General features: G+C 37.9%; 7 protein-coding genes across 9 annotated transcripts; 4 read left to right on the top strand and 3 right to left on the bottom strand.

Moving 5' to 3' along the window:
• Positions 1-340: 340 nt before the first annotated feature.
• Positions 341-2,021, top strand: LOC123013830 (aladin-like). The gene is made up of 4 exons (XM_044412655.1): positions 341-528; positions 574-1,119; positions 1,169-1,782; positions 1,825-2,021. The coding sequence occupies exons 1-4, from the start codon at positions 409-411 to the stop codon at positions 1,988-1,990; spliced, it is 1,446 nt and encodes a 481-aa protein (XP_044268590.1). The 5' UTR covers positions 341-408; the 3' UTR covers positions 1,991-2,021.
• On the bottom strand, positions 1,957-2,726 carry LOC123013834 (partner of xrn-2 protein 1-like). Its single transcript, XM_044412661.1, has 3 exons — positions 2,326-2,726; positions 2,144-2,274; positions 1,957-2,093 (listed from the first exon to the last, which is right to left on the bottom strand). Exons 1-3 carry the CDS (start codon positions 2,499-2,501, stop codon positions 2,038-2,040), a joined length of 363 nt encoding a protein of 120 aa, XP_044268596.1. The 5' UTR covers positions 2,502-2,726; the 3' UTR covers positions 1,957-2,037.
• A 31-nt stretch (positions 2,727-2,757) lies between these two features.
• Positions 2,758-3,717, top strand: LOC123013833 (coiled-coil domain-containing protein 28A). Of its 3 annotated transcripts, none has more exons than XM_044412660.1 (3): positions 2,758-3,016; positions 3,055-3,229; positions 3,350-3,717. In XM_044412660.1, exons 1-3 carry the CDS (start codon positions 2,882-2,884, stop codon positions 3,631-3,633), a joined length of 594 nt encoding a protein of 197 aa, XP_044268595.1. In that variant the 5' UTR covers positions 2,758-2,881; the 3' UTR covers positions 3,634-3,717. The 3 variants fall into 3 exon arrangements, with proteins under 3 accessions (XP_044268595.1, XP_044268592.1, XP_044268593.1); XM_044412657.1 differs by having other exon boundaries at positions 2,790-3,016; positions 3,308-3,717; XM_044412658.1 differs by having other exon boundaries at positions 2,792-3,016; positions 3,064-3,229; positions 3,308-3,717.
• Positions 3,718-3,778: 61 nt separating this feature from the next.
• Positions 3,779-5,223, top strand: LOC123013832 (general transcription factor IIE subunit 1). The gene has a single exon (XM_044412656.1). The coding sequence runs from the start codon at positions 3,907-3,909 to the stop codon at positions 5,122-5,124; it is 1,218 nt and encodes a 405-aa protein (XP_044268591.1). The 5' UTR covers positions 3,779-3,906; the 3' UTR covers positions 5,125-5,223.
• A 1,147-nt stretch (positions 5,224-6,370) lies between these two features.
• On the bottom strand, positions 6,371-17,003 carry LOC123013430 (dedicator of cytokinesis protein 7). Its single transcript, XM_044411931.1, has 18 exons — positions 16,177-17,003; positions 16,056-16,125; positions 15,828-16,006; positions 15,255-15,782; positions 14,928-15,207; positions 14,712-14,880; positions 13,117-13,892; positions 12,602-13,063; positions 11,632-12,554; positions 11,300-11,582; positions 8,744-9,370; positions 8,543-8,695; positions 7,686-8,377; positions 7,466-7,637; positions 7,240-7,420; positions 7,024-7,190; positions 6,606-6,976; positions 6,371-6,555 (listed from the first exon to the last, which is right to left on the bottom strand). Exons 1-18 carry the CDS (start codon positions 16,215-16,217, stop codon positions 6,510-6,512), a joined length of 6,120 nt encoding a protein of 2,039 aa, XP_044267866.1. The 5' UTR covers positions 16,218-17,003; the 3' UTR covers positions 6,371-6,509.
• On the top strand, positions 16,470-21,176 carry LOC123013432 (zinc finger protein 570-like). The gene is made up of 5 exons (XM_044411933.1): positions 16,470-16,746; positions 17,194-17,590; positions 17,639-18,392; positions 18,439-18,643; positions 20,136-21,176. The coding sequence occupies exons 1-5, from the start codon at positions 16,588-16,590 to the stop codon at positions 20,646-20,648; spliced, it is 2,028 nt and encodes a 675-aa protein (XP_044267868.1). The 5' UTR covers positions 16,470-16,587; the 3' UTR covers positions 20,649-21,176.
• Positions 21,136-21,778, bottom strand: LOC123013434 (succinate dehydrogenase assembly factor 4, mitochondrial-like). Its single transcript, XM_044411936.1, has 3 exons — positions 21,625-21,778; positions 21,498-21,575; positions 21,136-21,449 (listed from the first exon to the last, which is right to left on the bottom strand). The coding sequence occupies exons 2-3, from the start codon at positions 21,556-21,558 to the stop codon at positions 21,184-21,186; spliced, it is 327 nt and encodes a 108-aa protein (XP_044267871.1). The 5' UTR covers positions 21,559-21,575; positions 21,625-21,778; the 3' UTR covers positions 21,136-21,183.
• Positions 21,779-21,862: the final 84 nt, after the last annotated feature.

The raw sequence follows: 21,862 nt of genomic DNA on the forward strand, positions 1-21,862 counted from the left end.
AACTACATGTCCGGCTACAGTGTCGCAAACCGCTGAAAAAGAAAATCTTCTTAATTCTGTTGCCAACATACAGTCATTCTGGATCACTTTGTAGCTATAATTCACTAAATAAACCCGAGAAATTATTTTACTTCGCTAAATAAGATCACAATTTTTAAAATTTTAATTCGGACGTACAAAATTTCGGATTACATGAAAAACATAAAATTAAATTGTTCACGTCATTTACTTGCTACAATACTAAACGAGCCCCTAGCATTAATAAAACTGAGATTTTAGTAATTTATTTACGTTATTAAATAAAACCACGCTTTTTAAAATAAATTCGTGCGTACGAGTTTTCGGCATATTAGGGTCCTTGAATTTGACAGTTGCTAATTTAAAAAAACCGGTGAAAACGTAAAAGAAATGCGGAATTGTGAGGATTTCCCGGCTCCCCCAGAGGGCGAAGTGTCTTTATGTGAAATAAACGGTCGAATGCAATGCACGAACCCCGACTTTGCCACCGTTTCAACCTTCACAACTGCGGTACTAATTCTAGGTTAGAGTCCCCAATGTAATTTCTCATTTAAGGTCGACAAACACCCGAAAGTCCACATAACTCGCGACTTGCTGCACCACCCGAACCTGGGGGACGAGGGCCGAGCCCTGTTTCTGCCCACAGACGTGCCTTTCTTAAAACAACTCACTCAGGTTTACGCCGAGCAGGGCTTGAAGGAGGTTCTGCAGACTGCCACATTGCACCAACATGTGCTTATATCGCAAAGTGCCCATCTTTTATTGAGACTTTGGCGGTATTTGCGAAAAGCGAGACTGATTTTGAACCCCAGTTTGGAGTACCACACGTGTGAGTTGATAGACGAGTTGAGCCAGACGCGAAACTGGGCTAACAACACCATCAAGTGCATTGCGTGGCATTTGCACAATTCGCGACTAGCTATAGCGACGTGTGACGACAGTGTGAGGATTTATTGCAATGATAGCAATTTTGTCCCTTTACTGAGATGCAAACAACAGAGAAATGTGACGTGCTTGGCATGGAGGCCCATGTCTTTGACGGAAATCGCCGTGGGGCACGAAACGGGGGTCATAATCTGGCACGTCGATTTCAACTCATTGGTACTCAATCTCATTTAACGTTATCACAAATAATTCAAATTTAATTTAGGTGACTAGACCGTCCGTGAGCAACAGTATAATGCTACATCGGGTGGAGCACAGACCTGTCATGAGTCTGGCTTGGAGCCCCCAAGGCAACCTCCTCGTGAGTGCCGCAGCCCTCGACTCAAACATCCTCGTCTGGGACGTCGAATTGAACAAAACCAGCATTTTGAAAGGGTCCAGAGACTCTGGAAACGTCCTACTCAAATGGTCCCCAGCCAAAGACAAACTCTTGAGTGTGTCAAACGGAATTGTGTTCAGGATTTGGGATTGCCAACATTGGGAAAACGAGCGTTGGACGGTGCCCTCTGGGCGCGTCCAAGCCGCCTGTTGGACAAGCTGTGGCACAAGTCTACTTTTTGCCACAAATACCGAACCCGTCATTTATGGATTAAACATAAAAAATGATCACGTATTCACTAGCAATGCCACTTCAATCGACCACGCTGTGCCTTTATTTGACCTCTCTAAAATCGATTTAGGGGGAATTTCAGTCGGTGGTGTTGTTCAGGCAATGGAAGCTGACCCGAAAGGGAACCACTTGGCTGTATTTTTTAAAGATACGAATTGTGTTGCTGTTTTTAGTGTAATAAAATCGCCACTTCTCCAATTAATACCAAGGTGAGTGATCGGTTTTGTGACAAAAATAACTCGTTTTTGCAGCTCCTTGATTACTGGGTTGGCCGCGGAAGTGCCCAGCACGATGGTGTTTCAACATAATTTCAAGCCTGGGGCTTGTTTATCGATTGCTTGGTCCAGTGGACGCCTTCAACACTTCCCAATAATTTACACAGACTTGACAAATAATTTTAATGCAATCGCCAATTAATTAAGTGAAATAAAATTGTTTTTTGTACAAAAATTAAGTTATTTTTATCACTGTCTTGGCCTCTTATTACTTGTGTAAGTTCCTGGGTCAGACTGTCTCTTCTCTGCAAATTTCAAGTTTTAATAATTGGAGGCAGTTGATTTGTAGACTTACTGATTTTATTTTCTGCTGCATTTGACGCTGATACGAATGTTCTTTGCAATTTCGTCTTTTTAACTTCTCTGTAGTTCATAGCAATCTCCTTACTTAATTCAGCCACCCTCAACATTAAAGGAGCCGGATAACTGGGCAATTATGTGATTTGAATATTTCGCGTTTAATTGTGAATTACTTACGTGCAACCCATAAATTCCATGTTTGTGAAAGCTGTAGCTAAAGCAACCAAGTAGTCTTCTGGAAATTTTTCTTTGTGGGCTTTCATAAACTCTCTACGCAACTGCCAATGCTCCTCAACGTCGGTGTCGTTGCGGTATTTGTCTATATCCCAATCGGTGGGGTAGGTCTGCGTCATTTTTTGATAATTTTTCCCTTTTTAAGTTTTTAATAAGTGGAGGTAAACAATTATAATAACCAAACCAAAAATTTTGACATCTGCTTCCAATGTCGCCAACCTATGAAATCAAATCAAACTATTTTTAATTAATTCCACTTACTACAAGTCATATAACTGCAATAAGCTTACGCAAAAACATTGCTAAAAAGCGATTATTAAACACAAAATTATAAATAAACGGTATGTGTTTAAAAAGTAAACAAAAATTAGAAACACCACAACCAACTGGGTGTAACTAAAGTCTCCAATTATTGTTTGACATATGTCAATTATGTCATATGTGTGACATTGACAGTTGTCGTCCTTTTTGAGTCATTTTGCATAAACATTTGTAAATTATGGAGTCAAGGATAGAAACGTCGGAATTGCAGCAATTGGTGGGAAGCGACGTCGACGGTGAGAACGACGACAGTACAGCCCACGACGAGACCATAACCGAAGTGAAAGTCATATCTCCCGTCAGGAGCACTAAAGTACTAAGATTTGAGCACGTTTTCACCTTAACTTCCAGTATTTACAGATGTCATCGTCTGGCAACACGAGTCGCAGTTCAGTTACTAAACTGGGGGCCCGCTACAATTTGGGCCCAAGTGCCCTAAACCCGAAGGTGTCTTTCGTGAATGAGAAACGCGTCAACCGTGATATCAGCAAAACTTCAACAGCCAGGCCCAGAAACGTTCACAAAGGTAAAAGTTGTGTTTTTTTATTTTGCATGTTTCACACATTTTTTTGATTTTCTTTTGGTTCGTTTTGCACGTGATTAGATAGTAATACAAATGTCCAACACCACTGTTTTATCTCCGAAGTGCCCGATGTGAGACACATGGAAAAGGCGCTTTTGGGGCTCTTGGCCGACTTCCATTCGGGGAAACTCAGGGCGTTTGGAAGCGGCTGCACTATGGAACAAATGACCAACATTAGACAACAGCAGGAAAAATTAGCCAAATTGCATTTTGATCTGGGGGCAGCCACTGTGCCCTCACTCAACGATGAAAATCTCCTAAGGTCGCAAAACACAATGACGCAACTTATACAAAGACTGGAGCAGTTGAGTGTCTCGATAGAGGGGCTCCATAGCACCAACAAATAACCTGTTATGATTCCATTTAAATGTTATGTTCCTTTAATTGTATTTTTATGTAAATTTTCCAATAATAAAATTTGTGGTTTCAAAGGTCGTTAATTTTAATTGATTTTCGTCACAAGTCGACTTTTAGAGTAAATGCGCCACGGTAGTTCAATAACCTTTTGACAGTAGTGACAGTACTTAAATCTAGGTTATGTCAGTGTTTTGCGTTTCATTCCGTTTCGAACAGTTTAAACCTTGAAAAATAAATAAAAATGTGATTAATTCACCTTAAACATGAGTAATGAGGAGAGACTTGTGACGGAGGTGCCTAGTAGCCTCAAACAACTCGCTAGGTTAGTCGTGAGAGGCTTCTACACCATCGAGGACGCCCTCATCGTGGACATGCTCGTCCGCAACCCTTGTATGAAAGAAGACGACATTTGTGAACTGTTAAAATTCGAACGAAAAATGCTCCGTGCTCGAATAGCCACCCTCAAAAACGACAAATTCATCCAAGTGCGCCTCCGTATGGAGACAGGAGCCGATAGCAAAGCCCAAAAAGTGAACTACTACTTCATCAATTACAAAACATTCGTGAACGTAGTTAAGTACAAGTTGGATTTAATGCGGAAACGTCTTGAGACGGAAGAACGCGACGCTACAAGTCGTGCTAGTTTCAAATGTCCCGGTTGTTTGAAAACCTTCACTGATCTCGAAGCCGACCAACTGTTTGACTACACCACGAGCGAATTCCGGTGCACTTATTGCCGGGAAGTGGTCGAAGAGGACTTGTCAGCCCTCCCGAAAAAAGACTCTCGCTTGCTTTTGGCGAAATTCAACGAGCAGCTGGAGCCCCTCTACATCCTTCTTCGCGAGGTTGAGGGAATTAAACTAGCGCCGGAAGTACTAGAACCCGAACCGGTCGATATCAGCACTATTCGAGGCATCGACAAGAAATTCATTTCACAACCGCAAGAAAACTGGTCAGGGGAAGCGACAAGAAACTCAGGATTTATGGTTGAGGAAACGCGAGTTGATGTCACAATCGGAGATGAGAACAACACTGCGGCGACCAACGCAAGGAAAGAAGCGCCAATCTGGATGATGGAATCCACTGTTATTACGAAAGAAGAAGATTCGGGGAAAAACACGGACTCTATCATGGACGCAAACAATGAAACTACTAGTAATAATGGCAAGACTGATGATATAATGAGTGTTTTGTTGGCTCATGAAAAGAAAGCCTCAAATTCGGCCGCCAATGCCCTCAAAGCGCTCAATAATGAATCCGATTCAAGTTCAGACGAAATGAATGAAGTGAAGGAAGAGACAGTTGAAATAGAGAATTCGGACAGTGATGAAGATGATGGAATCGTCCCCACGGTCACTGTAGGCAATCAGGTTTACAACATTACTGATATCAATGATACCATCATTGCGGAAATGACACAAGCAGAAAAGGAAATTTACGTTCAAGTGTTCCAAGACTACTATTCTCACATGAATTATTAAGCTAATTTATCTCATAAGTACCTAAACTATTTTTCTAACTGAACAGTAAATACAAAAGTGGTGTACATATAATGACTCAATAAATACTGTATCCAAAAACAGAGTCTTTACTTTCCGTGACAAAAAAAAATAAAAAAACAAAAATTGCATCTACACCTTTTTCAAGTGTAATTCAGAAAGCGTAAGATATATTTCAGAAAACGTTAATTGTAATTTGGATTAGTTACTAATTGTATTTCAGAAAATATTAATTGTAATTCAGAACCGTAAACTGAATTTCAGAAACCATCAGATGTAATTCAGATTAATTAATTTAACTTCAGAAAGCGTAAATTGAAATTCAGATTAGTCAATTGTATTTCAGAAAGTGTTAGTTATAATCCAGAGTTTGTCATTTGTAATTGAGAATTTGTCAATTGTAATTCAGAATTCGTTATTTTCATTTAAAAATTACATTACAAAATTCCTTTGAAAATAAAATATCTTATTTATTCTGTAAAATGGCAAGTTTATGTAATTCTTGATTTCTGAAAATAAAATAATTCGTGTTTATGTGTAAACTTCATTTTGAGATAACAGTAAGTTACTCATCTGAATTACATGTAATGATTTCTGAATTACAATTATTACTTTATGAAATACAATTGACTAATCTGAATTCCAATTTATGGTTTCTGAAATTAAATTAACTAAACTGAATTACATCTCATGGTTTCTGAAACTCATTTTACTCTCTTGAATTACAATTAACATTTTCTGAAAGACAATTGAGTAATCTAAATTTCAATTTACGCTTTCTGAAACTAAATTGACTAATCTGAGTTGCATGTGATGGTTTCTGAATTACACTTGAAAAAGGTGTAGTGTATCAAAAACTAAATTATACGTGTTTTTCGACGTATTCGAGAATGGTTTTTACCACAGAACACAACAGAGATTTAAGATTTGTTTCGTTAAATAATTTGATTTACAACGATTGGTCTAGAATCTAGCCAAATGGATTGGAAATGGTTTAAATAGCTTTATTTTCGCATAAAACTGCGTTTTAAGCACTTATTTTGTTGAAATACATTGATTTAGAATAATTTCTGGCTTAAAATCTAAGAAAATTTCTGGCTTAAAATCTAAGAAAATTTCTGGCTTAAAATCTAGCAGAAATGGATTGGAAAACTTGATGTTGGTAATAATTTAATTTTAAAAGGAAATGACATAGGAAGAAAATTACGTTCAGGAACTAAGACAACTATTCCCATATGAATTATTAAGCGTAATTTATTAGTACCTAAACTATTTTTATAATAATTGAATAGTAAATGCAAAAGTGATGTACATATTACTAAAAAATCACTCAATAAATACTGTATCCAAAATCAGCGTCTCCCCATCTACCACCTTAAATAAGTCGATTCATTATTGGGGTATTTATGCGGGCTGAAGCACCACCACTGTTAAATGAAACCAGTAACAAACCCAAGACTTACCTCGCTGAAACAATCGTAATATTTTGCGGATTAATAATCGGTTGTAATTTTTCCGTAAGCCGTTTAAAATTCCTATCAAGTTCTCTTTGGTACTCTCTTTGGTCTGGTCCAATCAAATTTCGGTTTTTCTTCAAGGCATCCGAACACTTTTTACAAAAATCTTTAAAACACAGCCGTAGTTTATTTTGGTGTTTGGTCAAAGCCTTCCCGTCGCTCGGTAAAAACGTTAAAGCCATTTCAAGTGGTCCTTGATTGACTGTAGTACCAATACAACCTTGTAGAACCATCTGTAAAATTTTCGTATCTGAGGGCTCTTGCAGAATGGCAGCGGCCAATTCATTGGTTTTCTTTTGAATGTCTTCGATTGCCACCTAAGTACGGTAATTAGTGAGAAAATTAACGAAAATTGAACAAGAACCTCGATAGGTGTTAGAGTGATTTGCACTCGATTCACAACTTGGATTCGTGTTTTAACGTAGGGGAAATGCACAGCTGTGGTCAGAATCGTTTTGCGTTTGTATTGGTCGCGCAATTCGCCGTGTGCTTTCCCGGTCATTGTGAAAGGGGTTGCGTAAACGAAACGTTCTAAAAAATTATTTCAAGTCAAGTTAACACACACAAAATACAAACTTACTAATATTGAAATTTTTGTCGAAATGAGTTTGACGATATCTCAACTCGTATTGTTCAAAATAAGGCTCAACGTAGGTGATTTGAATGTAGGCTTTGTCCGGATCTAATGCACTTATATCAACAATGTTTGAATCTTTGATAATAATAACGTTTTCAGGCCCAAATCTTTCAGCATAGAAATTCTAAAATAACACCAACTAACACACAATAACAATAAATTTCAGTACCTCAAGCCGACTAAATATTTCAGGAAGTTTCGTCAACGTTGGCTCCTTGTAAATAAACTCCTCTCTATCCAAATCCCCAAACTTGGAACCGTAAAAACCAACGCGAAAATACGTCCCAAACATTCTTTTTCCTTGCAACTGATCAATCCTCGTGTAGGCATCGTGTAATTTCCTAGGGAAATAATAAATAAAACCTTGAAGAACACAAGAAAACACAAACCCATGTATATTGGCCAACTTCTTGAAATCCCGATTATTCTCCGCGATTGGTATCAACACTCTGTAGATATCATTCATTGGTTCGTACATCGCCGCTACATGAAAACTACTCGCGGCCTGTTCCAGCAGCCCCACTAGTCCAGCTTCGGTGAAATGCGACCCTAAACAGCCCCCTTCCTTCTCCGGACTCAGAACATCATCCGAAACCGCACTCTCCTCCAACACATTCGGACTGACTCGCTCCAAAGCTGCCGCTCCAGCCGGTAAATGGGGCGACGACTCTGACATTACCAAATATTCAGCAACGAGAGCCGCCGAATGCACGAGACACATCCCCGCCTCACAATGATTACTCCTCTCCATGTGTTTCTGTGCCATATTTTCAAGCCAAGTCAGTCGCAAATCGGGCGAATTCTGATAACCTTTCGCAATACGATACATAAGATCTAAAAGCATCTCGGGATCTTCTTGAAACTCTTTCATTTTCACAGTATCAGACAAAATCATATGTAAATTGAAAACCAAGTCGCGTACTTGTTCCGGAAATGTGGTTTCTTGCAATTCGGTGTCTCTTTCACCGTATTCGAGAATCGTTTTTAGGGAGCGTCGAAGAGATTCATCGCTAAATGACGACGAAGTGCCCACAAGACTACTCAAAGACATTGTAACTTGCATTTTGACGCGGGCGAAATTCTATAAAATATGCATTACAAAATGTGACATTAAAAAAAATGTGAAGCGGGCTTTAGATAATAACCTCACATTCAACTTGTCACTGTGATGTTTCTGTCACTTTGACGTTTTGAAGTGTCAAATTTGACGTTAAAGCCTGCTTCACACCGAAAGTGTCAAACTCACGTTTCCGATTTGGAACGTTTGTCTCATTAATAGATACAAAGAGGCGGCGGCTTGAGAACGCACTGAGGCGATTTGGGAACCACAGTGTTTCAATAACAGGAGACAAAGGTCGGCGCAATGGCTACTTTCCTCGTCGAAAAGGGCACTATGAAACTACACCAAAATTATTAAAAAAAAAACAAGTTTGGTCAATTTTTTTACCTTAAACACTAAATTCCTCTGCGATGCGAATAAGTGGGGCAAAATCGTCGTACTTTGATTCTTGCTCAAGGCATGCAAAAGCACCGTCAAGGCCAACCCAACCAAATACTGCTGGGAATCCCACTGTGCCACTGTCGCCACACACCTCTCCAACGTATCCAAAATAATAAACGATGATTCGGTGGCAAAATGGCCTTCTAGATGCACATCAGTGAAGAAATCCTCTTTGGGTCTATCAACCGTATCAGTTGTCGGTCTATAAGCCATTTGTTCTTTTCTCCATCTCAGCTTCGCCTCGGCCGAACCTGGATTTTGTACACCACCTTTCCGACGTTGCATCATCTCTCTCGCCGATCCCTGACCCAAAATCACATCTTCGAGAAGCGACAAACCGTCTTGGGATACTTGTGCGTGAGCGTAACCGGAAGGTGGGGGCGCACGACGTCGCGGTCTGTACTCGAAACAACTCGTACAGGCGTCGAGGAGGTGAAGGAGAGTTGCAAGACGTGTGGAGGTTAACTCCCCCAGCCATTGCGAGAGGGACTCACGTTCGACGTTCTTCAACACCCAGAGGACGCAAGTGAGGAGGTTGCGTGTCACTTCGCCGCTAATCCCCGACTTGCGAGTCTAAAATAATAAGACACAATTCACATGTCACCAACTTAATTTCAAAATCATAGAAATTTAATAAGACCATGATAAAAATTCCTGATCAAGTGATCTGTGACTTTAAAACTAAGTTGGCGACACAGCAATGTCAGTCAGTGTTACCAAGTTTCATGCAAGCCTAGTGAATTTATTGAAAATTAAAAGATGTAACTTTGCGGTTACAACAACAAAACTAATAAACTAATTTTTTGCATCTTTTTCGAGCATTTTCCACGTTTTTCCACCAGAAACTTGACCATGCTGCCAAATTAAAATAATAAAAAACTTCCAATTGGGTAAAAAATAGTTCTTTTTGTTAGGAACGCAAAAGGCCAAAAAAGGTGATATTTTTGCCTTTTATGCAAGTTTATTAGATAAGAACAAAAGAGTTCGAAAAATGTGAAAAATCACAAAAATAAGATAAAATTGATTATTTCGCTCGAATTATTTCGTTTTTGAACCAAAGGCTCATTATTTTGCAAAATATTGTCCAAACACGCCTAAAAATCGCAAAAAGAATTGAAATTGATACTATTTGTACAAAAATTTCAGATTTTTTGCTAAATTTCGCAAAGTCAAAAATTATATTATTTTTGTATTTTTCGAGAGTTTTAGTACGTTTTTCAGCTAGAAACAGTGTCATTTTTGAGTGTTTAAGCACTTTTGAGATAAGAACAAAAAATTTTGAAAAATTTTCATAAAGCAGGGTGAAACATCTCAAAATTAAATTGAAATTAATACTATTTTAATTTGTTTCAATCGATTTAGTTCATTTTTGAACCAGAGACTCATTTATTTTGCAAAATCTTAACCAAACACGCCTATAAATCACGAAAAAAACCTTAATTTCAGGCTTTTCAAAAGATTTCGCTAAAACAATCCAAAAAATCAGCAAATTAAGTCGAAAATATTATTATTCTTGAATTTCTCGAGTGTTGCAATTATTTGCAAAATTATTTAGAAACGCAGTTATTTTATAGAATTTTGATAAAAACAAGCCAAAGAATCACAAAACTAGGCCGAAAATTATGTAAGTTTTGCTTTTTCGAGAGTTCATGCAGATTTTTAAACTGAAAACGCAGTTTTTTCGTGAGATTTTGCCAAAAGCACTAAATTGTTATATAAAATATGTATATTTTAGATTGTAACTTGTCTGTTTGTCATTTTATTTTGCTGTTTATTAAACTTGTATGTATAAAAATTTATTTTATTATAAAAATTATTTTTATATATTTTTAGCTAACTCTTAGGTATTAAACACTCAGTTTTTATGAAAAAACGTAGACTTTCTAAACTAAAACTAAAATTATGCCAATTTCAATGAAATCTACTATATAGTAAAATCGTTTTCCTAAGACCCACTAAAAATTTTATTACTTTTAAGTTAAATGCGGTATTGTTAAGAGTAAACCAGAGGTTAAACAAATCATAAATTAGTGGAACCCACCCGGATCCTGAAACAGGTAAGTTTTTAACAGGGTCGGATTACTTACATTCTCTTTATCTAAAATACTTGAAATGTTTTAATAGTTTTTGATGTAGTTGTTATTAAAGTCAAGTTTTTTAAGAGATTTAAAAAAGCCAGGTGATTATTAACAAGCTATTATTAAATAAAGCTGATTTTTTTAAATAATAGCTTGGTAGAACTCTACCACTACTTTAGTTTTATTCTAGTGGGTGCAGCAACACTTGCAAAGGAACGTGCTATTTATGGAGGGTTACAAATTCAAGCCATTGTTTGGTTAATCCCTTATAATGTGTTATAAAATTTTTAGTAGATCTTAGAAAAACGATTTTACTATGACTCGGATCGGTGAATTTAATTTTTTGAGTGGGCAACACTGATTTAGTCAATGTTGCTAACTTAATGTCAAAATCATAGACTACTTTGATCGGAAGTTTATTTACCGATTGGAGATTATCGCACGTAACTGGAGGGACTTTCCCGGCGATTGCTAGAGCAACAGTTAGGTTAATATTCGTAGTTTCATCATCGGTTGAGTACCGATCGGGTTTGTCCGACGCCCAGCGATGCAGTAGTGGCAACACATCCATTGCTATACTCAGAAGAGGTAAATAAAGTGCTGCAACACGTCTTCGAGCTTCAAGAGTTGAGTATCTTGGATCGCTATCGTGCCACGATAATAGCGATTTTATCGTATCGACAGCCTTAACATGTAAATTTGGTTTACTAAAACACAGTCAGTAGTACCAACTTGAGAAATATTAAACCAACTCACTTGACATCAAGGAGAATACTTGCAACATCAGTTAGGACAATTCCAGTCAAGTAATGATGTTGTCGATACTCTGGTGATAACTCTGCAAAGGTACTAACTCGTTCTTGACTCGCTGGTGGTCCTGATAAAAACGAATTCTGACTCGTCGAACTTGTAACACTTGGACTGGGGGACACCGAAAGCCCCGTCACCATAAACGGCGTAGCAAATGGTAAATTCAAAGCGACGTAATGCTCATGACTACACACAATCCTTGCACACTCCAATTTTAATTCGACCAAAACCCCAGCATCTTGCATCGACATTATCTTTGCTTGCAATTGTTTATTATAGTAGCGAATCGCATTAAAAACCGATCCTCGATCACAAACCGACAACAAATCAAAGAAGAAAAACGCCAACGCGGCATTTAGTAAATGCGCCCGTTTGATGTCACTAGTCGAATGCGAGATTATCTCAGCGGTGATCGTATGCACTAGTGAGAAAATATCATCGAGAAATTGCTCAGAAAAGCGGATTTTTCGTGGCGCATCCAAACTACGTGTATGCGCCAAATGCTCGACCATACTTTTCGTTATCAATTCGAACAAAAACCAGGCATTTTGCATGGCCAAGTCTTTAATACGACCGCTGGAAACCACCCATTGAAGGGCGATTTCATGATGGACGATCTTCTGACAAGTGTTTGAACTGATTTGATCATTGTTCGGGACTCGCATACTTGCAGCCCGATCCAAACCACGTGATTGTTGTAAATGGGCCACTTCCAGGTCCGGATTCGAATTACTACGAGTCAAAGGCCCCTCCTCCCAATCGGGAGAACTGTGATTACTTGAAAGGGGGTGAGGGAGGTTGCATTGGTAATGGATGTACGTCACAAGAAGGGCATTACGGTTGTGTTGATCGGTCGATAAGTCAAGTTTCTACAAATTATAACTCATTTTCTGTCATTAAACCAAAAAAACCTCACCGAAATGTTCTCTAGCAGTAAGCAAAATGCCTCAAAAGTTGTCTGACCGATGTTTAAAGTGTGTCCTGAGATTCGTGGAGGTTGTACTAAAAGTTCTAATAGACTGTCGAAAATTAATGGTAGATTTTTAACAATTGTTTCGGGTTTAGCCCCCGCTAGGCCTAATAAAGCCGCTCGTAATTCGTTTTCTAAGCCGGCTTCCCCCAACCTAGGGGGTATAACCCCAGTATGGACGTAATCATAAGCCGCTAGAAACCTTTCAACAGCCGAATCATGTGTATGGACTGATGAAACCGAGTCTAAATGGACCGTAAACAACCCTTTATGGTTATCCAACCATTTGGTACCAGGTAAGTACACATCAGGGGGTATATAACTGTAGTTTTTTGGAGGCGTTTCTAACATCACCGGGAGACAAAACTCCCCACTTATCAATCGACCATCACGGATTAGAGGAAGCCACTAAAAGAAAATTTCAATAATAAAACGCAAAATTTTTCAACACTCAAACTCACTGTATATCCAACTGGAGTGTCAACCGACGATTGCTCCACTTTTTTCTGACACGAAATGTGATAAAACGTGAATAATAAATGATGATTATCAGATAAGGCGGCCGGTAGTTTGATTTTAATTTCATCATAAAAGAAGGGATTTTTACTGTGATAAGTCACAACACTGTAGGCTTCATTGGTCATTTCTGGACAACTCGACTTGCCAAAGATATTACACAAAGCCGAATTTTCGCTCTCACCGGCCATTAATTGCACTCTTACGGCCAAATTCCGCGCCGATCCGGCCCTATTAGAAAAATTCAATTCTTTCGGACTCACAAACAACAAATTTCGATAGTTGTAATGAGGCACGAGTAAATCTTTAATCGGAAATTCAAGCAACTCTTTAATTGGTCTCCCCTTATCATCAGGGTACGGATACAGTTTCATTAATTCCGTTGTTAGACAATTTTTGTATTCACCGGGACATGGTGCAATCTCTAATTTTAAAGTTGCAGGAATGCATTTTAATTTTTTTAGAATTGTTGTTGGTTTTTTTAGTTCGTGAAGGCACTTGTAGAGGTCCTCATCGCGTAATTTCTCACCTTCTTGTTTAAAAAACGAAGAAACGGTTAGGGTAATCGGTCGGAAAGTTTCCAAAGTTGAAGCTAGATGATCAGGTGACCATGAACGTCTTTTATCTGTTCTGCGTTCGAGTGAACCTCGCCGAGTTAAGCTCCCCATGTCTGTGGCTCTTCTACGTAACTGTTCCAAACTACTGCTCCCCAATTTACGGTCTTAAAACATCAAATTGTAATCATAGTAGTACCGGGTGGGGCATCGGTTACGCGCACATGAGAAATCGCAACTTCAAATTAATTAAAACTGGCGATATTTCGTATAACTAACAAATTATTGATAGAGTATAATTTGAGAATTTTTCTAATTTTTTTGGATAATAAATAAGTCCGTAACAGTTTTGTGTGTTTTATGAATACTTTCTGTTAATTTACCTATAAAGTTTTTTCATTAAATGAATCTGTACCTGTCAGCGCATCAAACTTTGATATCACAATTTCAAATTTTGACTTGGTTAGCCAAATAATCGCTTTTTTTATTTAAACACAAACCAGACCCCTGATTTATCACAAAATGGTATAATTTGCCAACAAAAGAATCATCTACTGGTAGCCGACCGCTTTAAAGGGTCTTTTTGTTGTAAACTTTAGAATCTTACCCCAATTGCAGTTCCCCATTGTCACTTAAATTTACGATGGCACAAGTAGCAGGTCATAAATAAAAATGATTTTCAAAGTTAAGATGGAAAATTGCGTTTAATTCAAAATCTAATTGGTGTTTTTTTTTCTCTGACTTTGTAAACAATTGTAGGAAGTGAATCTGCGTAGGTCAGTATAAAAATTAGAAGTAAACTTTTTGGGAGAAAATTACTTTTCATTTTTTTGGCTTTGTAAATGAAAAATTACCAAAAAATTAGAGAATGTACCTTACTAATGCCCAGGTAAGTGTGAAAAAATTCAACAATTTTATTTAATTAGAAGTGGGGATTTTCTTTTTGGACGTAACGGATGCCCCACCCGGTATGTGAGTAAACTCACCTAAACTATTTGTTGTTGAATTTGAACTAAACGAGTCCGTTTCACGTTCCAATGAATTCCCCCCGTTTATAACATTCATTAAATAGATTCCTGTCCATGCAAATGCTTGTCTGTACTTCCCCAAACGTTCACAAACCGCAACAGCATTTGCTTTAAGTTTATCACGATTCTGGAACACAATTTTTAGACTAGTTTTACCAAAATGACACAATTTACCCTCTCTTCTTTCATGTAGGGCTCCACACATTCATTCAAATCGCCTTGAAGGACTTTCTCTAGTCTCACTACTAGAAATAAATCAGGTGAGGGATTTGTTATGTTGAAAATACAGCCCCTTGCAAGGGTACTAGTGTCACTATAAGGCACATGACCTCCTAACATGCGTTTTAAACCTTCTGGATTTAAATCAAAGTGGAAAGTTTCCGATAATTTTTTGCGTTCTTTACAATCATAAATAGCCATAGATGCAAACATCGGCTCTACTTCAAGGTCCAACCTAAACAAAACTTTTTAAATTTTATTTTGACTTAAAATTTCAATTACGTTAATTGGTGGCACTTGACGAGGATTCGGTGCCCCAAAGGCTCGGCCGGTGGGGTTGCTGGTAATCGGCGTTCAATCGGCTCCCCTGCTTCTTTATCAAGATTCGAACATAGGGCGAATAACCCGTCTTGTCTCTCAGTTTGTCGCCGACTTTCATTCAATTGGTCTAAGGTTTCCGGTGCATTTTGCTCGAGTATTTCCGGAATGAGGGGATCCCCGGCAGAGTGACGTAAATCCAGCGACGCCCATGAGTTTCTAGGTGTTAAAGTATCCCCACATGAGGAGCTTGACACCAACGAAGCAATACTTTGACGACTACTACTTGAAATCGACAAGTCTGATTCACTCGTTTCAAAAGTGTTGGGCTGGAAATCAACTTCGAATTCTTGTTTGGGGCTCTGGAGGCTTTTAGAGGGGTTGGATCTGGTAGCAACACTACTACTGAGATTCCTATGGTTGTATCTAACGACTTTCCAGTTTGAGGTGTAACACTCCACACAGGCTTGCACATGAGGAGGGAGAGTTTCCCTGAAAGACTCAATTATTCCTTGTTGTTGTTTACGTTAAATTTACAGTTTTTCTTCCGGTAGGATTGGGTGTAAGGTGCGAATAGGACGCTCAATAACGTCAACTTCAACATCTCCCTGGGGCACATCTAGAATTTGTCTTAAAGGGTCCCGATCGATTAAATTCTGGTATTGGCTTAAAAACTCCTCAAAGTCGATGGGGTCCACCACATCGTTAGTCCAACTCTGGAAAATCAATTTGAAAAAAAAAATGAAAACAAAAAAAGCCGCTTACTGAGGAAGATGGCGAAATTACGCCACCTTTATGACACGCTACATTGCGACGAACATCGGCGGCATTGTGTCTGCAAATTTAAAACGTTGATAATTCTTTAATTAAGTGTTTGTTTACTCACTTTGATAATTTTTGAGTGAACGCCCTGACGTTCGAAGTCATTTTATAAATGTCAAATGTCAAAATGCGTTCGGGTTTGTAGGTGGCGCCACACTCGTTATCATTTTCTCACACAAAAACTGTTTTCTTTCCTAAAACTAAACACCTCACGTGTGAAAAACTACATTTTATTAAACTCTAGCGTTTTACAAGACTCAAAACGTGTAAAATTGTTGATTCTTAGGGTAAAATGATAAAACTGTTTGAAAATGCGCAAGGCATGATGGGTGTCGGAAACCGTCGATCTCCCCCGATCACATTTCAGTACGTCTTGGACACAATCGACCAGTGGAAGAATCTATTTTCGCCATTTACTTTGCGTGTTTGTGCATCTTTTGTTGTGTTTATGTTTGTGATGTAATTTAACTTTGCGATGGAGGTTAAAATAGAGCCAAGCGTGTTTGATATAAATAAGATATGTAGGGCTTGTCTCTCGGAAAAAGGCGAAATGAGGTCTGTGTTCTTGGCCGATGAATCCACCGGACATGCTATGATGCTCGCAGAAATGATCACGGGAATCTCCTCCGTACAGGTTAACATAAGTACATTTCTACGGAGCTTAAAATACCACAAATGCACATTTTTTAAACACAAAAATCAAAATTAACTTTTGAGCTGTCAATTACACATCATTCATAGTCGACTCAGAAACAAAATTCGCGTCTTTGCTTGATTCAAAAAATTCAAGTCAAACTCAAAAGAATTCGATCAAGTACTAAAAGTGCCACAAACTGTGATTTATTCCAATTTAATTCAAAAACTTTCAAAATCAAAGTTCTAATTTACAAATTGAATTTTTTTATTTAAGACAAATTTTGGTGAATCAAGCCAAGACTCGAATTTTATTTCTCACAGGCAACTTCGATACAGCACAAAAATTAATTTTGACAGATTTTTTTAACAAGCAGAGCTTCCTTGATCCGTGAATTTTTGCCTAAAATAAACTTTTAATCATTTTTTAACTGTTTTTTGATTGCAGATTGACAGCGGGGATGGGTTGCCGTCGCTGGTGTGCCTCCAGTGCGTGCACCAGCTCGCCCGGGCCTACTCCTTCAAGCAGCTTTGCGAGCAGTCCGACACGAACCTGCGCCAGTATTTGGGGCTGCCCCCGAGCATGAAACAGAAGAAGGAGGAGGAGACAAGCCACGCGACCGATTTTGCAACAACTCTCCTCCTCGACAACTTCGGTTTGGATTCATCATCGGGTGATAGCGACGATGATGATTACAAAATCGACTACAATCTACTCCAAACTACATTACCGGACACAAACGACGAAAAGGTCATTGCCCAAAGACAGCTCCTTAAAGCCGCAAAGTCCCAAAAAAGCAAACTGTCGAAGAAATTGCTCGCGAAAGCCGGGGGAAAAGCAGCCGGTAATGTCACTCCCTGAATTATCCTCTCTCCTAATGAAAAATTTCCAGTTTTAGCCGCAAAAAAACTGAAACGTAACACCAACCAATGCAACGTGTGTAAAAAGCAGTTCATTAATATGAAATCATTTCGGAAGCACTTGCGGACGCACATTGAAGACCGGCCTTACAAATGCAAGCTGTGTCCCCGGGGATTCACCGAGGAGAACTACCTAAACAACCACATGCGTACTCACGTGCCTGAAGACCAGAAACCACACGAATGCAAAGTTTGCAAGAAACGCTTCATTCACACCACTCTCCTCACGAAACACATGCTGAAACACAGTGGGGAGAAGCCCTTTGTGTGCAAAATTTGCAACAAGGGATGCTACGCCGAAAACAGTCTTCTCAAACACATGAAAATCCATGAGAAGAAAGAGGGGGATCCCGCGTTACTGAAACACATTTGTGACTATTGCAAGACTGAGTTTCCCGACGCGCAGAGTCTCTCAGTTCATATAAAACAGCACACGGGGGATCGGCCTTTCGTGTGCAACATCTGCGGCAAGTGCTTCCCCCAGAGGTTTAATCTCGAGCTCCATTTGCGGACGCATACGGGGGAGCGGCCGTTTCAATGCGAGGTTTGCAAAAACGGTTATGTCTCGAAAGCGAGTTTGAAGATTCACATGCGGACGCATACGAATGAGCGGCCGTTTGTGTGCGATTTTTGCGGAAAAGCGTTCAGACAGTCGGGGGATTTGACGAGTCATAAGCGACTCCATGGGACCGAAAAACCGATAGAATGTCAAGTTTGCCAGAAAAGGTACCGAAAAATGAAAACAAAACAAAAATTGTTCCTGTTTTTGCAGATTCACGACTGTAATGAAACTGAAGTACCATATGAGGAACCACACGGGGGAGCGACCGTATGTGTGCACAGTTTGCGGTCGGGGATTCACCGTAAACACGATTTTATTGCGACACATGAGAGTGCATTCAGGGGAGCGGCCCTACGTATGCGTCACGTGTGGGAAAGCCTTCTCGCAATCAAGTACTCTAAACACACACATGAAGGTTAGTTAAATAATGTACAGGGTGCTGCATTTTGGATGTCCGAATAGGGAATCTCCGAAACTAAGAGGTTTAGCCAAAAACGAGTAATACATTCTGGGGCTCATTTTTTAAGAAAATAATATTGGTTAAAACCGCATCTCGCTATCGTCTTTTGTTTTCGACTTACAGACAAAAGTTAACATTTTGGCGAAATCTAAAAACATTCATATCTTTGTTATTATAGAAGAATAGAATTTAATAATGTAGTTAACTATTTTTTTCAGTTATTTCTTTAGCCCTAATAAGATAAACTTGTATTTTTTTAAATGGAAATCATAGGCGGCTATGGCACTTTTGAAAAGTTATTTTTTTTCTGATCTAAAAAATATATATTTGTAACAGAATATTTTTTTATAATTATACTTAAAAAATGGAATACATATTTTGTTTGATAATAGTTGGCCATGGAAAAACTATTTCACTCCAAATGTGTAAATAATAATCAATAAGAGTTTTGTAAACTGTAAAATAGATGAAAAAATTGATAAAACAAAAATTTTAAAAATACGAAACGTTAGAAGTATTGAACAAATATGCGAGCGCCTCAGAACAAAATTATTACATATTTTTAAAAAATCCAAAAATAGGAAAAACAAATGTGTCAGCAGTCAACACAATTAGAAAAAACATTTTTTTTGATAGTCTAATGGAGGAAGGATAACGTTCCACATAGACGGAATTTGAGTATTTGAATAGCCATATCGTCATTTTTGTGTCATATAATAATAATATATTTTATTGAAGAATTAAAGCGGCTTTTTTTTACAACACTCTATTTGTCACTAGAAGTTACAATGGTAATGTTAGCTTGTGTAAAAACAAAGAAATGTTATTAGATCTGTGGTTATTAGTCTTCAATAAGTTGATTTACGAATTATTTTGCATTTTTTTTATTACTTAGTGCTTAGAAAATTTTTCCATTAGTGACATTTATTAAATAATGTAGTTTAAATCCTTTTAGTTGAAGATGCAACACTTTTCCATGGCCAACTGCGAACAAAAATCAAAGAAAATTTTTTGCTAAAACTGTATCATAATAATCTGTTACAAATATAGATTTTTTAGATAAGAAAAAAACAAGCTTTTTAAAAATGACATAGCCAACTATGATTCCCATTTAAAAAAATATAAGTTTATCTTATTACGGCTAAACAAACAACTGAAAAAAAATTGTTAACTACATTATTAAATCCTACGTAAAAAAGTGCCTGCATAATGTCTTTATTTCAAATCTGTGTCTTCTATAATAACGCTAAAATGTCAATTATTGTCTAAGTCGAAAACAAAAGACGATAGCGGGATACGGTTTTAACCAATATTATTTTCTCAAAAAATGAGCCCCAGAATGTATTACTCGTTTTTGGCTAAACCTCTTAGTTTCGGAGATTCCCTATTCGGACATCCAAAATGCACCCTCTACAAAAAAAAATTATACACTAATTGTGTGTTTTAGGTGCATGCACCATCTCCCAAGTTCAACAACCAAGAATCGCAACAACGAATCCCGAAATTTCACACCACCAATGAACAAAAGTTCCAAAACCAACAACATCAGCCCCCACAACAAGCCCCTCCTGACCACAATAACCGTTTAATGCAAACGATGCAACCGGAACCACAACGTATGATGCCACAAGACAACACTCGGATGATATCCAGTGATGGTTCAAGGATTATCACTGATAATTCTCATCTTATCAGTGATAAAGGTTTGATTAATGATGGGACGAGATTGTTGGTTAATATGACGGAGCCGCCGCGGCTTCTAGTTCACGATAATTCGAGATTTGTAACGAATGATAACAGATTGTTGACAAATGATGGACGATTGCTGACTAATGTTAATGATAATTCCAGGCTTTTGACTAATGATAATGCCAGGCATTTAGCCGTTATCGAGAGTTCGAGGATTTTAGCCGATAAGTATTTAGCTAGTTATGAGCCATATCATCGCGGACATTTGTAAAGTGTCGTGGGGTTTAATTAATTATTTCTAGTGTATTTATTGGTCGAAAAAAGATTTATTTTTGGTATTTTTACGATGTGTTACCTTTATTAATATTTATGTGTGTATTTACTTGCCAAAAGTAAGAAACAAAAATATGGGCAATCTCCTAGTTATAATTAAGTGTTTTATTGTGTACAATCCGTGCTTTTTATTTTATTATATTCACATTCCCAAGCTAAAATTAGACTTGTCGTCAGAGGCTTGTAAATTATTTATTTTATTTAGTTGAAAAAAAGATATAGTTTTGTGGGGCTCTTTCAAAGTCCTCTGAAGACAGAGTGTGTCTATCAAATCAAATAGTAATAATTTGTAATTTAATTACAACATTGGTTGTGATGTTCATTTGAAGTAATTTGATCACAGCGCTGTCCATACGTGTGTAAGTATTACCATGTTAATAACTTCTTAAACTGTAAGTAGTTTAAACCTATGTAACAACATAATGTAAGTTTTTAACTTTATTCAAATACATTTTTTTATATACAACATTAAACTAAAAATCGGTAACCCTGCCTTTGCGCTCCCAATCCCCATACCTGGTGGGTTCGGGCCCCCGAGGACCCCCAACTTCTCCAGTTACTGGGTTTGTATTCTCAGGCCACGCTTCCAAGGGCTCTTTTTCCTGGTGGGGATGTTTGCCGGCTATTTCATCAAGTTTTTCAAGAGGTGTTGTTTCGCGTAACTTTTTCCTAAACTCTTCGAGCCTGCGACTGGGGGGCTTTTCTTGTTTTGAGGTCGAAGACAGTCTGGTAATTAGTGCTACCATAAAAAATTAGTTATCTATATCGACAATTTTGGCATTTTTACCATTTGCACAAGTCTGTCTCAGAGGCTTCAAGTGGCAAAGTCCAATTAGCCTTAAAGTCATGATCAGATGATTATTATCTAAATATAAATGTTAATTAAATAAAAAATTAGCAATTTTGGGATTTACCTAGCTTGTCACTGTTTGAAAACTGATTTATTTTTTCGATTTTGAAAGTTGCATGACTTAACCTCAACTGTCAATGTGACAACTGTTATATAAAATATACAGCGGATCAGTCAAATCATAGACATAATAGATGCTTAGATTTTCTAACGTTTAGTAAAAATAAATGTTTGCGGTACATATAAACTAATTTAGCTCATAATTTTAAAATTATTAACAATTAATTGTATAAACTAATTAT

This window comes from Tribolium madens, unplaced genomic scaffold, assembly GCF_015345945.1.
Source record: "Tribolium madens isolate multiple individuals breed KSU strain unplaced genomic scaffold, Tmad_KSU_1.1 Scaffold_96;HRSCAF=242;Tcas5.2_LG5, whole genome shotgun sequence".
NCBI classification, from domain to species: domain Eukaryota; kingdom Metazoa; phylum Arthropoda; class Insecta; order Coleoptera; family Tenebrionidae; genus Tribolium; species Tribolium madens.